Source organism: Pinus tabuliformis, chromosome 9 (assembly GCF_031772625.1).
Source record: "Pinus tabuliformis cultivar Carrire ecotype Pingquan chromosome 9, CPIR1, whole genome shotgun sequence".
Classification (NCBI taxonomy): domain Eukaryota; kingdom Viridiplantae; phylum Streptophyta; class Pinopsida; order Pinales; family Pinaceae; genus Pinus; species Pinus tabuliformis.
In genome coordinates, this window is record NC_142307.1 from 1,688,805,328 (window position 1) to 1,688,823,904 (window position 18,577).

Consider the following 18,577-nt stretch of genomic DNA (forward strand, 5'->3'; position numbering starts at 1 on the left):
TAGAAATACCTGCTACTTCTATCAAATCAAAATGATATTCTAAAAACCCATAAATTTGTGCAAGATAATTGTACACAGATCAATCCTCAAAGGCTATTAACCAACAAATGCAAATAAAAGCAGCGAAGTATTAAAAACAATGTTACCACATAAATCTGAAAGAGGAATACCACAATCTGAAACTCCAAAGTCTTTGCGTTTTATTAACCAGAGAGAATATATATATATATATATATATACAAGAGATTTATTAGAGCAAGTACACGATTGAAAATCGGATCCAAATAATGGAGAGAGGGCTCTCATTTATATAAAAATTCTCCAATGGCTAGTTGGTTTGATCCCCATCAAATCAATTTCAACCGTTGATAAATATCAAATGATCTTTTAATCATCATCGTTGAAATAAAGTTACTCTTTTAGAAAATTCGAATTTCATTTTTAATTTCCTTTTAATTAACTCAAAAATAATTATTTTGAGTTAATTGCCGCAAAAAGTTGACTTTGACTTAACTACTATGGCCCAAGGGTTCAAAATATCTGAAATTTTCAATATTCCCTTGGTCGGGGACTTTTAAAAATTAATAACTTTAAGACCCATGAATTTTGAATGTTGGAGAATTTAATTTTTCCTAGGAACTAAATTAATTAAATTTCCGGCTTAAGCATTTTAATTTATTTTAGCCAGAAATTTTAATTAATTGACTCATGAGGGGATTATTAAGTTTTTCAACCCTCTAATATTTAGCCATGGTGTCTAACTATGAAGGACCATGCACTAAATATTTTTCACATGAAATATTACATTTCTAACCCATGAAAAGGGAACACCCGTTTATTATACACCCTCAATAATTACTCATTTATGCGACACAAAATAGAATCTAGTAGACTAAGTGACTTGTACTAATATAATCTAACCAAATAGTTAGAATTATTCCCAAATCACTTTTATAGAGACTCGATAAATAACACTAGAACTCATTTAAAATCCTGACAACAAAATCCACCCTAACTTTGGGGTGAGGTTGGAGGGAAAAACTTTGTTGATCATCCGTGTTTAAAAATACACATGAATCAGTGAGACTAAAAACCTTCTAGGATAGAAATTATCATCAAAAAAATAAATTTACCTAAATTGTTACATACATTTGTCTTACTAGGATCATTTACATTACGAAATGCAAAATGGGCTTACAAAAATCAAGTGTACATGTAGCTAATAATGACGAATCTGTGGATCATCGGAGTGCTCGAACATGATGGAAATCCATGCGCGAAAAAATGTACAACTATGGGATAGTTGACATGGAGTGGTCAACTGGAAGTTCTAATGTGGCAAGAACAATGAGTGTTGTTGGGGTCCTAAAGCAATGAAAAATGTTACGACACAAACATGACACACATTGTCAAAGCCATGGCATGGAAAGATGGTATAGTGCAAAACTAGTGTGGTGCTTAGTGCATCGCGAAGTGTAGCACCCTTGTTGGCAGAATTTGTAAGGAATGAGCATGGATTATGCAATTTAGTGGTGGCTTCATACATATGAAATGACAAGTAAAGCTTAAGTTGAAAGGTCAAGTCACAAAATTGAAATGAAATATTATTTGAATATACTCATGAAAGGATTAACAATTTAGCACTTCAGAAGGGGCACTAAAAATGCCCCATTTTTTATGAGCTACCCTAAAATCCAATGAAACATTACACCCTAAGTTCTAATGGATACAATACTTTTGGGGTTTTTCAAGGTTCTAGGTCAATTTTAAGAGAACTAAAAACACTTTGAAGCAAAGTTACACCATGGAGTGAATTCCAACTATTGTGGAACTTTGAATTATATCAATTCTTTGGTTGAATTTGAATCAAAAAACTCAATTGGAAATGAGGATAGATTGAATGCCCCTTGTCCCATGCAGCGTCCTTCAAAATATTAAACATGCCCTCTCACTCTCTCCCTTTTCTTTATTCTTAAGAGGTGCATTCTACACACCATCATGAGGGAAATGTGTCATATAATGATGACCCAGTTTGATCAATTTAAATAAAACTAATAATATTTAAATTTATGTGTGTGTATGTGTATATTAATTATATTATCTTCACATTCTTTTGTTTATGAGATCTCATTTTTGTTATAAACAGGGTAGGATTGACTTTGGCATGTCCTTAAATTGTAATAGGGGTTCCCATTTTTAATATCATGTGTGATAATAACACTGATTGAGTGAACCTGCAAGTGGCCCAAGCCTAGGTATCCTCAATGATGGCCTAATTAGAGTGGAGACTTCTAAGAGAGAGACCATGTTGATACCACCCTTAATCTAAAATAAGGTTATAAACTATCTTCAATTGGTCGTCTATAGTTGAGCTTACTAGACTCTCAAAAAATGCACAAGATACTAACCATCTAATAGGAGTGGTAACCTACCTAGTAAAGTCAATGACCCTACAATAAATATTGAGTAAGTTCTCCAAGTGTTCCTATATCCTTTTGAACCATTACTTTAAATATAATAATCATTAGAAGCAAGATGAAATAATCACTAATATAGGGTGCAAATAATTGTCTCATTTTGGAAAAAAAAAAAAAAAGATGACCATGAATTTTCATAATATGGTGCAAAAAAAATTCCCTCCTTTTGAAACAAAAGAGAGATCACTGTGAGCTTTCATGTGATATTGTAACAACATAGGGATTAGGATGAGCCAAATGATGAACAATATTGATATGGGAAGATAATTGAAGGCTACATAAAAAGGATTACAATGAGTTTTCATATGATATTGTGTGAACGTTGAGCTTGTGATGAGCCAAGCGATGAATAATATTGTACGGGAAGATATTTCAAAGGCATGGTAAGTGATGGAGTGATTATGCATTGAAAGGAAAGGCACTTAAGGTTTTTTTTACTAAAATCATTATCCATCTATGGAAGTCGAATTCATAGGGGACAAACATAACTCGTGAAGAATAAAAAAGGCTTGTGCAGAAGATTATAAGAAATTGGACATTTGGAGGTTTTCACGATTATAAGAAATGAAGGTTTTCAAGATTATAAGAAATGACTTGCATAATGAGCACCCAATAGAAACAGATGCAACAATATGACCAACTAAGAAGTGCCAATGGCCCAAAAAGTGCAAAGATACAAAGCAACTTTGACTATGAACAAAAAAATAAGGCACAATTTGCACATATTTTATGGTTTGACCTGTAACTTATATAAGGATTTTATTTTTGCAAATGAGCAAGGAGATCCATTTTTCATATGACATTGTCAATAAAGATGCCCTGACTAGGGCACAAGTTCAGTGATTTGCCTAGATACCACATGCAGTCCACAAATTTGAAAGTGTTGTGGTATTGTTGCAACTATTTGAAGATGTTTTGAGGAATTGTTGCAAAACAATGGCCTTCTTGGATGCAAATGATTTTAAATCAATTACAACTGAGGCAGAAGAATTTGATCAAAGTAAATAAAATTATGTGACCTTGATGAATGAGAAATTAGAGATAATATGGCTAATTCAATAATTGGATGAGACATTTCACATACAAAAAATCAGGAAGGAGCTCAATGGATCGGTTTGGTAGCGTACTTTAAATGTCTAGTTGAGTGATACAAATACCTTACAATATGTAAGCGATACTCAAAAGAAGTTGAAGTACAAAATAGATGGAGAGGAATGAAAAAACATATTATTGTTGAAAAGTTTATGTTGTGTCTTAGAGAAGCCTTACTTTTTTAATTTTGCTTTTATTGTTTTACGAATGCAAAACAAGTTTCACTTTGACTTTCATATTTCAAAACCAAAGTATGCAAGGCTTAGGATTTTCTTAAACTATTCATGATTTCAACTTTAGACTCAACAATCCCCACTAAGGTAGAACTCAAAAGTACACTCTGACCAAATTAAAATTATGAGACTTTATCGTTATCCCCACTAAGGTAGAACTCAAAAGTACACTCTAACCAAATTAAAATTATGAGACTTTATCGTTATCTTTGGATGTATTGTGGCTATCTTTGGATGGTTCGTTGTTTAATCCCATTGTTTTAAGAATCCGCTGGCTCATAACCGATTCGGCCGAATTGGTCCGAGTCAAGCCCTCACTGGGTCGACTCGACCATCAAACCGATTTGGCCGGCTTGGTAATAACCCAGCCGCCTCGGTGACAGTGGCCCGAAAACTCAAAAAACGACGTTTTTTTTTTACTTGCTTTTTGGTGAAGAGATTTGTGTTAAACGCTGATGGACACATGAATTCCACATTAGCTGACTATTTTTATAAGTTGTTGTTCACACGGCTTCCTGTGGCATGAATCGTTTGGTGCTTGAAAATAAAAAGTCATGAGTCTGGCACTGGCAATTTGATAGGATCTAATGTTGTGAACTTTTTGCCGAGAACATGAAATCTCCTGTAAGAATGGAGCAAGACATCTATTGCCTTCATTGTATAAAATTCCCCAAGGAACAATGTGAATTTCTAAGTAGACAATGATACTATCTGAGAACCATGTAATAAAAAGGGCACATGAAATTGAAATGTTGATCAAACATGTGATCCTAGTTAGAATGTTTATAGGTGCAATTCTCTCTTGGAAGATGGCAGATTATCTTTATACATATTACAAAGTTGATGGGAACAAACTTGAAGTTGCCCCAAGGGATCCTAAAACTAGAGAATAGCCACAAAATATTCTATGGGGTGTAGATGGGTCTATCATTACTGCATGTAGATGTGGATGCAGAAGTTTTGGCGTTAGGGATCCTATATCTTGATCTGTGTCACATACAAATTGCTTTTGTAGTTCTTCTCATGAATACATCTATTAACATCCATCTTGGTGAGATGGTCTAAGATGATTGATGAGGGTACAAGATTAAAAATGAGTCACAAACTATGAAGCATGTAGATATGCTACCAGTGGTTGATCCAGATGATCTTGGCTCCTCTAGCAGTGGCCACTAGCAAGTAGTCCTGGTCACAGTTTACTTTTGTTGTAGAGGCCATTTCTAGCCTCCTTGGTTAGGTGTTTTTGTTTTGATCTCTATATCATCATCATGTATGTATTGGACAGTGCACTGGGTGCCATTTTGATATAATGGATATAGTCATGAGCCTACTTTGATCAAATGTTGTCTTCTATCTATATTCTAATGCGGTGTGTTATGAAACATGAATGAAAATCTTTAAAATTATGTTTTTTTATAAATAAATAAAATATTTAATGTGTTTTTTACAACGACCAAGTCATTGAAATTGAACCGGCCGAATCGACACCGAGTCGGAGTCAACCCTCGGCCGAGTCGGAGTCGGAGTCAGAGTTCTAAAACATTGTTTATTCCTACCCCTGATTATGAGTAAACACATCAACTGAAAAAGACTAGGATATTTGAATAATAGCATTAATATACAAAAATTCATAATTATGACACTAGAAATCTGCAGAATTGGATATATATATATATATATAGATACTTGTTGAGTAATGTCCTTGAAATAGTGGTATCAATCCACTAACAAATTTCAGAGAAGCAATGTTTTATTCTCGTCTTTTATTTAAGTAATATGGATTATCAGCATAGTTCATTCCATTTTCAGAAGTTGAGCATGGTTCTCAACTAAAAGTCGCTGTTTCTCAGCAATCAGAGATAATATTAACTTTAAACTTTTTTTAATTGCAATACAAAATATGTAGAGCAATAACCTTATCAGATTAGAAAGAATAACAGTTGACACATCATTCAGGATGTTTTTGCCAACCAACAAATTAAACTCCCTTACATTGGTCAGTGAATTCTGAAATTTCCACCGTTTATTTTGCACAATCATCACACAATCACCATGATTACATGACACCAACACTTGGAAGAAAAGGGAGTGGATCTTTGTCTGAATTTGGTTCCTATGCCCTTTCTGATTCAGCCTCTTGTGAAAAAATATCAGAACATAAGAGAAGCAGAACTGAACATCACCAAATACATTAAGGCGCACACACCGCAAGATTACTCAATTGAAGAAGTGCCTTTCATCATATAGTTGAATAAGCATACATAGTATAATAAACTACAATGACCCTTTTATCTTTTGAGATATGCATGTGAGCACATTGCATGATAAAAATAATGCAGTCCTACATTAATCTCATCTTCGTACATGATACCTGCATCTTAAATACATACTGCAAGGTAAAAATCATGTAATTCTACATTAGTCTTTCGTTCGCATGTCATATCTGCATGGAGTCATGGACCAATATCTCTAAGATAAATCTGATCTAGATGCAACTGTTCTCTTAAGGAGCATGTATCTTCAAAATAAACATGTACCCATAAGACGTGGAAATCCAGTTGCATTCCTAACAGTTATGCTGTGAAGTATCTACCATCTTCTTTCTCTGGGCATATCTTTTGACTTCTTAGTCCAATGCATATGTTCCAGCTTCTTCGTCAAAGACACATATTCCATATTCTTATAGTACGATGCACACCTTCCATCTTCTTAGCCCTATTTAGATCTTTCATCTTCTTAACCTAAGGCACATCTTCCATCTTCTTAGACCTAGGTACATTTTCCATTTTCTTACGCTGAGGCACATCTTCCTTCTTCTTAGTCCGAGGCATATCTTCCATCTTCTCAATCTGATGGATAATGTTGTTTTTCTTTTCCACCCAGTTCTTGATCAAGTCATGATTGGGACTAGGCAGAGAGCAAGGCGGTGATTTTGTTGCAGTCTTTGGTATAGACTTTTCTAAAAACATCCTTTCCTTTGAATCTGCAAGGCAGAGAATAGATGCTCTGCATACCTCCTGTGCAGTAGTAGGAATCTGAGGCTTGAATTTTTGTAGCTTTGAATATTCTGAAAGAAGATGAAACATGTAATCATAAACATTTTCCATGTTTAAGTTCTGCATAAATTGTTGGCCTCGTTTCCCAATGGCTTCTGCCTGCAACATTATAACATTACAGATGTTATTTGTGCCAAAAATAGCATAATTGAGTTTGAGATTATTGATGGGTTATACAAATTCATAGATGAAGAGGATTTCCCAAAGAAGGAAAAGTCATCAAGTAAAAAATTTAATCACCTAGACAGGCCTCTGAGGAAAGAAGGGAAAGGAAATTTAGAAGGTCACTACGATCTGATGGTTAAAGTTGATGGAAAAGAAGGCTATGCATAATGATAAGTTGAATGCATTATATTAGGGGAAGTTTCAGTCTAGTAAATTGTACAATTAGCTGTGTCAGTTACACAATCTAGCTCCACTCTTGTGTAACTAACTGGGGGAGCAAGCTAGAATGTAATGAACTTTGTGTGCAGTGTGAAGCATGCAATAGTGCAAAGATGATTGTTGTCCTCTTGGAAGTCCCCTTAGGGGATGCCAGGCATATTTATATCAATATTCATAGATGATATGTTATATCCATTACTCATCATGGATGTATCTCATTATTTCTATGCATGATGATTACAGTCGTTTCCATCTAGAATGCTGGATAGCTGTATCCTACAGCATGTGAAATACTTCTGCCAACAGAGATCTAGTCAACAGAAATCTAACCGCAAACAATCACCTACAAGATACGTTGTCTAGCTACAATATTTCTTTATTCACTACAAACAACAATTAGAATACAGAAAGGAATTTCACTGGTACTTGATATGTGTACACACAACAATTTGTGTCATTCACAATATTGGAGGTAAAAAGGGGGTGTTAATGCATATGGAGGAATGAATGAATACAGAGGGTAGGCGATAGAGTACCTCAGTTGGATGGCTGTTTCCCCAGTCAACAGCAAACTTAATGGACGAACAAAGTTTCGAAGACCTCACTGGCAAATAGTTTTCTCTCGGCATGAGCCCACGTGTGAAGAAATCATAGTATTGAGGGCTTACAACAAGCACAGGTGAATCACATGATAGTATATACTTGAAGCTCACAGACCATGCAAAACCTTCCACGTAGAGTTTATACCTGTGTGAGGAGAATAAAGGCTAAGACAACTAAAATTTTGCCACTGATAAAGCATTGCTGATTGAAAAAAACTCAGAAAAAGAACAAGCATAAAAACACAGTACAATAAGCAAATGCTACATGAATCACTTGGTAAGACTTCAGATGTATGCCTGAATATCCAAGCTTAGTTATTCTCACCTGTGCCTGCACTGCTTCGAGAGTTTGGACTGCTCATAGCCCATACCTGCCTCTGCAATCCAATCCTGCAAGGAAGCATAAGTTGTTAGAATTTTACACAACATACTCAGGTTAGTGTTTGAAGGCCTGCAAGAGATTACAGGACAGTAGCATCTTATTGGTGAATGGACCCATGGACACTACTTTAAAGACCCTCGAACTTATCAAGAAAGACAAGTTGTTGGAAACCCACCTGCCGCATAATTTCAGCCCCCGATATCCGGGACTTATTGCATTCAAATAATTGTGCCCGTATAGGAGCACCCACATCAGGATTTCCTTTCCAATATGCCAAGGGTTTTCTGTCCACCCACTTCACAGCTTTGGACCCTACTTTAATGTCATCGAACTCTTCCTCCCAAGGTGGTAGATTCACTTCAGCCCTGAGAAAACACTCAGGGATGTCAATGAAGATAGCTATAAATCAACAAGAAATAATATAACTGGAAAAATGCTACTCAAGAAGATATTATTGCCGGTATCTCACAATCGATATTAGTGAAGAACCGAGATCACAGTGTAAGAGCTAAACAAACATGATACAATGATGATTTTGACCACATTGTATTTGAACCTTGTGTTCAAAGATATGTTATAAGAATGCCTCAAAACCCATATATATCAGTCTCTGTTAAAAATATGGTTCTGGTTCATGGGTTGATAGGATTGGATGGCAATCAGTTTAAAAACCAGGCAATGCATAATAAAGTTCAATTACACAATTTAAACAAGTGCTTGGTTATTATGAATATATTGGATATGCCATGAAAGGTTAAGCATGGATTTTCAAAGATCATAATTTGGAGAATGGAACATTTTGACTCTCAAGCATATGGCTGACAGACCATATATAGGTGGGGTTTAACTACCCCTTTGACTGAACAACTCCAATTGCAAAGACCTGCAATTTATAAAAACTCCATCTCAAAGATGTTTCGGGAGTTTGAGGCTTTAGCCATTTCAAAGAAGTGGATTTTGCTTTTAAACATGACTTCATGGCTTGGCCCCAATTAATACACATGGAATTGATAAGATTGGGTGTTCATCAGTTTCAAAACTGAGCAAGGCATGATAAAGTTCAATTTCACAATTTAATCAAGTGGTTAGAAATCGTAACCACATTGGTTATGCCATGCAAGCTTAAGTCTGGAGTTCCATGTATCAGACTTTAAAGCATACGATGATCTTGACTCTTGAGCAGCAAAATATGACTGTGATACCATATATAAGTGCTCTATTTACCTTTTTGACTGGAAAACTCCAATTGTAAAGACCTGAAACTTACAAGACTCCTATTTCAAACAGATGTTTCAGGAGTTGGAAGCTTCAGCTATTTCAAATACAAAAATTTGCATTTGAGCGTGATTTCATGACTTCACCCCCCATGATTGATACATGGAATTTGGAATTGAAACATATTTCCTATAGTTTGACATTTTTTTCATTTAACGCCCAAGCTTTTCTTTTCTAAGGCTCGAGATTTAATTGAGTTGAAATTTCCATCTTAATACCTCAAACAGAAAATTCATATTACAATTGTCATGATTTTGTCCACTTTTGCAAACATTAAGAGGACCTTAATATTCAATGATCAGCTTCAAAGGATGGTTATTATTTACAACAAAAATTGTGTGGAAAATTATGAACTTTTCACCATTTAGCTAATCATATATTGTGAACTATTTGGAAATGGGTTGCAAGAACGATTTTAGATTTTCCTATCCATAAGGCTTTTTATTTACAGGTAAGATGACCTGAAATGAGGAACCGATAGAAATCTAAAAGCCCACTGGTAGAATTGGTTCTGCATCAATCATTTTTAAACGTATATTTTGGCAATGCTTGGTTGTTTGATTGTCTGGATCTTGTTGCTTGGTGGATAGAGTTGCAACTTGTTGTAGGCACTTGACCAAGAGTAAAGCACCTCTGGCCATTTCCACTTTACCTACCACTTTCTGGTAATACACTCCTGCTGAAATTGAGTCCCTATATGGCTAGTACTCCCTAGAGAGAAAGAGATGATCTTAAGGTAGACCTTGGGAAAGCCTGTGACCATGTTTTAGATTGTTCTTCAGTGGGATTTTTCCTAGGTTTACATATGGGCTTGCTTACAACTGTTTGTAGTACCTTGGAGACTCATTTGAAACTTGCAGCCTTGTTACCCTGTGTCAGATGCATGCTTATGGCCCTTTGAGTTAAATCCATAAAAGAGAATAAACTCGGAAATGCTAAACAAGTCAAGCTAACCTCAGAATAATTGGTCTTAATTGAACTTGATATGGCGAAAATGACGATATGGGAAACCTATTCAGTATCACGAAGTAGACATTTGTGTTCTCACTTCTGTCACAACCTATAGTCCATGCCACTATGAGAATCTTTGTGATCGGGCATGCAACAGACCCTGAAATTCTGCCATTGTGAGATATTGTTTACAAACATTTCAATGCTGCTCTCAACCACACTAGACAGCAGCAGGGTAAATAAATGTTCTGTGACATATTGTAATAATGCCAAGTACAAGTACTGGGTTACTTTGACAGAGTAAATACCCTCATCAAAACTAAACCAAAGAGCATCACACGTTATGTCCAATGAACATCCTATGGAGTTTTCTGGATAAGGCCAAGTAAAACTCCTGGGATGTTTCGACAGAATAAATAAATTCACATAAATGAAGCCAAGGAGAAACAGGCTGGATATCTGATGAACATTCTATGATGTCTTGTAGATGAGGCCAGGCACATGTCCTGTATTATTTTGACAGAGCAAATACGTCCATGAAAATTAAGCCAAAGGAAACGTGATGGGAGAATATCAAGGAATTAATAGAAAGTCTAAGTACTATCTTTTTGTCAATTTCAAGAATCAGTTGCAAACACTGCTCTCAAGGTTCCTTTGAAGCATTCAATCTTGATGATCATTTTCTAGACATGGAAACATCTTCAGAGGTCAGAAGGAATTGTGTAGACTAGAGTTGATTGGATTTGAATGTCAAAAATGTAACTGTCTAAGTTTATTGGACGTTAGTTGTGAATATGGCCAACAAACGGATTTGGAAGTCAAAAATGTCAGCCTTTATTGGATAATGGTTGGAGCACAAGGGGCTAGCTTAACTGTTTGTTGCCAATGTTGTGGACATTTGGCTAGCTCCATACTAGCAGGTGCTCAGCCAACTGCCTTGGGTTAGGCACACTGCTCTATACCAACAGGTTTGCTGGGAATAACATCCATGAACTTGGGGAAGCATCCCTTGGGTTTCCCTGCAAGTTTTTCCTTAGAGAAAAAGTGGTTCTGTATATAGCCAACTTCACTATATCCTATAAAATTGCATTTGATTAGCTAAAGTAAAACTATTTGCCTCTCCAAAAAAATTAATTGTAAATAATAATCAGCAGAAGAAAAAAAAACTGACCACAATGTAAACTAGTTGGACAATGGTAAGTCGTAACACTGTAAAAAAATATTAATAAAACACACAGATATTTTCCGAGTGTATAGAACTGGTATGAGAAAAGAAATCTATTTAAGGAACGGGCAAATTGCAAAACACTTCACCGGATAAAGTGATATCGGAACTCTTGATATACAAGCCAAACAGGAATGCAGGAGGATTGACGAATGGACGGGATGCCATGCTTTGCATGGTTAGGTAATAAATTGATCTTATCTTAATACTAATCATGTTAGGAGAGGGATTGGGTGAACTTACGCTGTTCTTCAAAACATCTGCCATTTAATTTGGGGACTTGCTATTACTGAACGCACCTTTCTTCGAAATTTTGTAAACCAGGTTTGATGCTACCCTTAAAACGGACAAAATGCTTTTCCAATCACAGTTTGCAGAAGCATACATACACATGAACTACTAAGCATGAATTACTGAAAAAAAAAACTACTAAGCATGAATTGACCATTTTGCTTACCATCCCCAGAAGGACCAATCTGGAAAAGGAATGTCAAAATGATCTTCGTTGCTACAGTACCGAAACAGAGGAGGTGGCGATTTCTTGCCCAAATCATATTCTGATCTTCTAATCGTGGGCCTATCCATACACTCGAACATGAGATCCACGTCCGGTACCAAACCAGGATACCGTTCCAGGAGCTGCAACAGTCCCCAAATTGTAAACATCATTCTGGTCTGGGTACAGCATAGTATAGATCCACATACAGGCGACTGTCCACGATTATAACCCGAAAGGCAGCGAATTCTTGGGCAGCCCTGATGTGGTCTTCTGTGATTCCACCTCGCCACGGAGCAAGATCCTCGTGAATCCACTGGAAAAAGGCGGGGCAGGACCTGCTGCTATTCTGGAAGCGGTTATATCTACTGGTGGATGGCTGTATCAATCTCAAAGGCGAAGCGCAGCTCAAGTAGGAACACTGGAATATCTGTGAAGCTCTCCCATATTTGCTAGAAGAGGAAAATATTTTCAGTGGAAAATCATGCCATGGGGTGGGTTTCAGATTGTCCCCAGCAACTGTCTTTATTCGTTTGATAGCATCGAACTGCATATTTATTTTAAAAAACTGAGAATTAAACAGAGAATACATCTAATTGAATAACAGCAGAATCAGAAAACCAATAAAGAGGCTCAGAGGCTTTGGGGTCTTAGAAAAAAAACCAAAAAAATATTCAAAACCCAAAATTGGGAATGTCAGAACTGACCTTTTTAGAAACCAGCAAACATGTTGTAGTGAATACCAGAAGCGCAAACATTAAGCTGAGAAACCGAAAGTCCATTAATCTGGAAAGCCATTGTTGCCGAAGAGGACGAGGCTTCCTTGCTACCACCATTCTCAATTACCCTGAAAAATGAACGCTCTCCTGATCCTGCAGCCGTTGCCTTATTTATAAACTCGCACCTGTAAGCAGTGCAAGCTTTATCAATACCCAATTCTGGTCTCTGGTCACAGCAGGTTAGGATTGTGTCCGTCCTGGCCCAAATCAGCAATTTTAAAGTACTTTAAAGAGAATGGAATGTAAAGGAATGTAAGGCAAAATCCTCACCGAATCTCCAAAACCCATGACAGGGACCTGGACAGGCCACCGAAAAAAGCAGACAGGGATACCACTTCCAGGGGCGGGGGATCGAAAGGACTCTTACAAAATAAGCCAATTTAAATCAAACAAACAGATGGGTGATGAGTATATGGCTACAAACGTTATTTTCTGCGCGCACAGGTGGCCCACTTATGCCCATCACGCATATCTCCATTTGCCCGCTTGGTATGACATACTCATCATTGATTCATTCAAACAGGGCATAACTGATTTATCTCTATATATATGTTATTATTTTTTTGGCTTTCCAATCGGTGACATTGGCGAATTGTCATCCATTATTCGTTCTCAACGAATTTAATTAAATGCGAAATGGTGGAAGGGCGGGTCCATATTCAGACGCCGGACTGCCTCCGGCGCGTGTGAATCTCGTTATTATTGAATCGGAAAAGTTGTGTGTCGCCGGAAATTGGAATTTTGGTCGTCGAAAGTCGAAGTGGTATCGGGATCCGAGGAATTCCGAAATGAAATGCGTGAGGATTATGAATGCTCGTCAATGACGCACCGACCATGCTGGTGAGGAACTATTCGGTGTTCTCGACTCCTCGATTTAACATCGATCCAGTTCAAACAGCTACCATTTGGATTTATCGACCCATTGATTTAACATCAATCCAGATCTAGCACATCGGATGATGGTAGAGGGTTAGGTTGCCTTTGGAGTATTGGGATTTTTAGAAATGTGCTTTTCATGTTCACGAGTTTTTTTAACACATTTATCCTTTATTTTTGAAAATTTAAAATGGTAGAGGAGGAAAATTCAAAATAGTATATTTTAACTATGAAATTTTTTTTGTTTTTTCTTCGCATGTTTTTGTCTTTTTCTTTGAATGTGGGGATATAATATTATAATTTAACTATGAAATGTTTTTGTCCTTTTTAAAAAAGGTGTGATATACTGTTTTTGGTAATTTTGGTGATATATTTTTTTTTTTTGGTAAAATCATATATTTTAATGGCTTGGTCTAATTTTTAAATAAAATAGTTTTTTATTGGAATCAGGTTATATAATTTTATGCATGATATTTTATTGTTTAAAATATATTTTTGAAAGCATAAATGGATTCAATATCTTGGAAGGCACTGGAATTCTATAGATTCAACAACTTGAACTCAATTATTTTAAAATCTCTAACCAGGAAAAAAAATTGCCCCAAAAAAGTTCATTTCGTCTCTAAGTTAGACCAGATTTTGGGTTAATTGACTGTAAGAAAAAATGTCTAATAATTCATCTAATTAAATGATTTAAAATTAGCATAGTTTAGATGTTACTATTTTTTTTTTGTGTTGAAGTGTATTTTGTTATGAATTTTGCTTCAATTCCAATGAAAAAGTGTGGAATGGTGAATTGAGTTGTTAAATTTGTGTAAACTCCTAATGAATATTTTGAGTACTTCAAATTTTTTTCTTCATTTAAAAATACATTTCAAATAACAAAAAAAAAGTGATTTTACTAATAGTTGTATTGTGGAATTATGGTGAAATAAACAAAAGTATAGTTAGAACATTCTCTTGTCATATCTTTTCTTTGTGACCAATTTAACCTAAAATCTTACTAAAAATCCAAAAAAAATGTTGGAATTGTAAATGTCATTTTTTAATCCATTTATACATTTAAAAACAATTTAAATAATGACAAATTACAATTTCACTATAAATTATATAAACTCAAAAAACTTGTTTGTTAGGTAAACGTGTATTATTTAAAATTTTATCTTAAAAAGTGGTTTGGTTATTTAAATTGAGTTAAAATCTTTGGAGTACGAATATGTTAAATTTAGTTGTGTAATTTTCTTTGAACATTGTTATTTGGTGATTTTCTTTTCAAACATGGAGTATTTTCCAACTGTAAAAAGGAAATATAAAAGATTAATAGTTTAATTCAATTAGAACTCTTTGTGATTTAGTAAAAGATTTAGTTTAATTCAATTACGATTCTTTGTGGTTTAATAAAAGATTAATAGTTTAATTCAACTACGACTCTTTGTGGTTTAATAAAAGACTAATAGTTTAATTCAATTACGACTCTTTGTGGCTTAATTTTGGGCATTGTGATCATTTTAGCGAGTCATTATAATTTATAACTATTATATTTTAAGATGTAATTCATTTTTTGTTGATTCATATGCATGTAAGCCTTTTTAGAATGAGAAAGAGAAGGCATTTAAGTAAAAAGAAAAAAATGTTTTGTTTTAGAATGTCGTAATCAATGCTAGATTTGTCTTAGGTTGGCAACTCTGCATAGTTTCTTCTCTCGTTCACCCAAGTTCAATTCCAAAGGACATGTTTGGCCCATTGTGATAAGGCTTGAAGAGTAGATGTCTCAACTCACATGAGATCTCAACTCTTGCTAACTCATAAGTTATTGGTATATTTGGCTTGTGGGCTATTGGATATGCTCTTATTATTATAGTGGAAATCAAAATATTTCATCCTGGGCCTTACCCAGATTACTCCAATATGTTACTAAATAACCATGGTGAAACAAGAAAAGCACTAGATTTACATCCTTACACTATGATCATATCATGATTTTATCATTGGTACGTGGCAACTTCTAAGCCAAAGCCAAAGCCTTTTTGGACTCCAAAAAGAAAAACACAAAAGCCCTCTTATGAAGATGGATGATCATTGGGTGAATCTAATTAAGACTTGAGGTCCATATTGTTTTTATGAACTACAACAAATCATATGCTTTAGGGTAACGCAGAAGTTGTCCATCGTTATATCTAAAAAAACTCCTTTTTTTGTTTATTCCCATGCATAGAAATCCCTTTGAAACGGGAAAGAGGAAACATTTAAATAAAATTATTTTTGGGAACATTATCTTAGAAATTGGCAATCAAATCCAAAACTAAGCATCGCATACTTTGTTATGACCATCCCTAAGTGATGGTTTTTATTGCAAAGGTAACTTCTCCTCCAAATCCAAGAGCAAAAAACATGAAATCTATGTTATGAAGATGGATGGTCATTGGGTAGATACCATTAAGTCTACCTAAGACTCAAAGCATGCTCCTTTCTTTCACTACAATGAATCTGGTGTTTAAGGGTAGTGGAGAAGAGATTGTAATTATGATATCTCAAGAGGTGACTCCCCTCTTATTAATTCCTATGCATGGAAGCACCTTTGGAATGAGAAAGATGAGACGTTTAAGTAAAATTATTTATGGGTAGACTATTTTAAAATTGGTAGTAGATTCTAGGCTAAAACCCTTGGATTACTAAAATGTTGGATGCATTGGTTTCAAGCCCAATGGAAAAAATTTCCAACTCAAAAGGAATTCCACAAATGCCCTCTTGTGAAGATGGATGACCATTGGGTGATCATGTTAAGACTTCCTAACGCTCAATGCATGGTCCTTTCTAGGATTATGATCACCCTAGTTCTTGAGACCAGGGAATAATTCATTGTATTTGCAATATGTTGGGAGGCAACTCTACTCTTGTTGATTCTCGTGCATGAGATTATGTATGGAATAACAAAGAAGAGACATTTAAGTAAAAAGAAAAACACGTTTAGTGTTTATCAACTCCCCTCTTATTGATTCTTATGCATGGAAGTCCCTATAGAATGGGAAAGAGGAGACATTTTAGTAAAAAAAAAAAGTCTTGGTGCATTCTCTTAGAAAGTGTGGATTAACACTACAATCAAACCCTTAGTAATAACACATTGTCTTTTATTACATACTTTTCTTTAACCATTTATGTGTGACGACTTCTAACTCAAAGACAAAGTCTTCCCCTAACACCAAAAGGAAAAACATGAAAGTCTTATGAAGATGGACAACTATTGGGTGGATTCCATTATGACTTCATGTAACTCAACACCTACTCCTTATGTGTAGTGTGATGACTCTAGTGCTTGAGAGTGGTAGAGAAGTTTTTGTAACTACTACATCTCAATGGCAACTCACTCACCTCTTGTTGGTTCCCATTCATGGAAGTCACCTTCTAAAAAGGGAAAGAGGAAACATTTAATTAAAAGTCTTTCTTATTCATTATGCTGGAAAGTGGCAATTGATATTGAACTCGAACCTTTGACTAAAAATACGTCGCCTTTTGTTGGATACTTTTCTTAGACCAACAATATCTTCTCCAACTCCAAAAAGAAAAGTATAAAATTCCTCTTGCAAAATAGTTAGCAACTAGGTTAATGTGATTAGGACTTCCTCGAGAGTAACATGTGCTCATTTCATATTGACTCTAATACTTAAGAATAACCACCATATTAATTCATTTATAGCAAAGAAAATAATTCAACTTTTTAAATAAAAACTAAGTTTTAATATTTAAAAAATTAATAATAAATATTTGAAAAAAATTAATAAAAGAAATAATATTAAAATTAATTAGTAATAATAAATAATTTAAAAACTAATTATAGAAAAATAGTCAACGGGAACAGCGTATTATATAAACCATATGAATCAAGATTAAAAAATAAACAATGAGAAAACGAAAAGAAATAATATAGGATTATGATTATATTAATAATATTAAATATTCAAACTAAAGCCTTCAATACCAACCACAAATAAATTTTATTGATAAGGGTATAATTCATGAAACTTCTTTTATACTTTGTGCTTTTTGACTTCTTTGACCATCCTCCTAGATGCCTTGTCGTGTACGATTATAATTATATGGGTGGTTAAATATTCAAAGTAAGCTTTCAACACCAATCACAAATGTATTTTATTTATCAAGGGTATAATTCATGATGAAAGATATATATTATGCTTTCTGCATTCTGACTCTAACCATTGTCTAATATGCCCTGTTATGTGCCTTTTGACTTCTTTAACCATGCTCTTATATGTCTTGTCCGTAATAAAATTTTTGTTTGATTTATTTTCTTATATGCTTTTGTAATAATCATCATGTTGAAAATAAATAAGTTCATAGAGTTTTGGATTTGTGCTTTCAGTCACTAGTTTAAATCCGTCATAAGTGTTTACCTACCAAATAAAAAATATTATTATGAATTTGTGTAAAAATAAATATTTTAATTATTTTTAATTTAAAAGAATATAGATATATAATTTTATTTCAAAAAAATAGTAAATTAATTTTATAAATAAATTAAAATATATATATATATGTTAAAAATAGTTGTAAAGTAATTATTAAAAAAATTGTAAAATAGTTAATTCCTATATATGAGTAACTTATACATTCATTATGTCTTTAATATTTATTCTTTTCAACTTTGATCGTTTAGTAATAATGTGTCGGTGATGTCTTAAGATTACTTTTTGATTCTTTTTTTTTCTTTTTTTTTTCAACTTTAATGGTTTA

The 18,577-nt window shown here is 34.5% G+C and overlaps 1 protein-coding gene across 1 annotated transcript; it reads right to left on the reverse strand.

Annotated features, from left to right (window-relative positions):
* Positions 1 to 6,281: 6,281 nt before the first annotated feature.
* LOC149155364 (uncharacterized) lies at positions 6,282 to 13,398 on the reverse strand. Its single transcript, XM_089445428.1, is given in 7 exon segments — positions 6,282 to 6,957; positions 7,779 to 7,989; positions 8,170 to 8,234; positions 8,402 to 8,591; positions 12,135 to 12,363; positions 12,366 to 12,720; positions 12,881 to 13,398. Coding segments are annotated over 7 exon segments (1,593 nt in total). The 5' UTR covers positions 13,010 to 13,398; the 3' UTR covers positions 6,282 to 6,543.
* Positions 13,399 to 18,577: the final 5,179 nt, after the last annotated feature.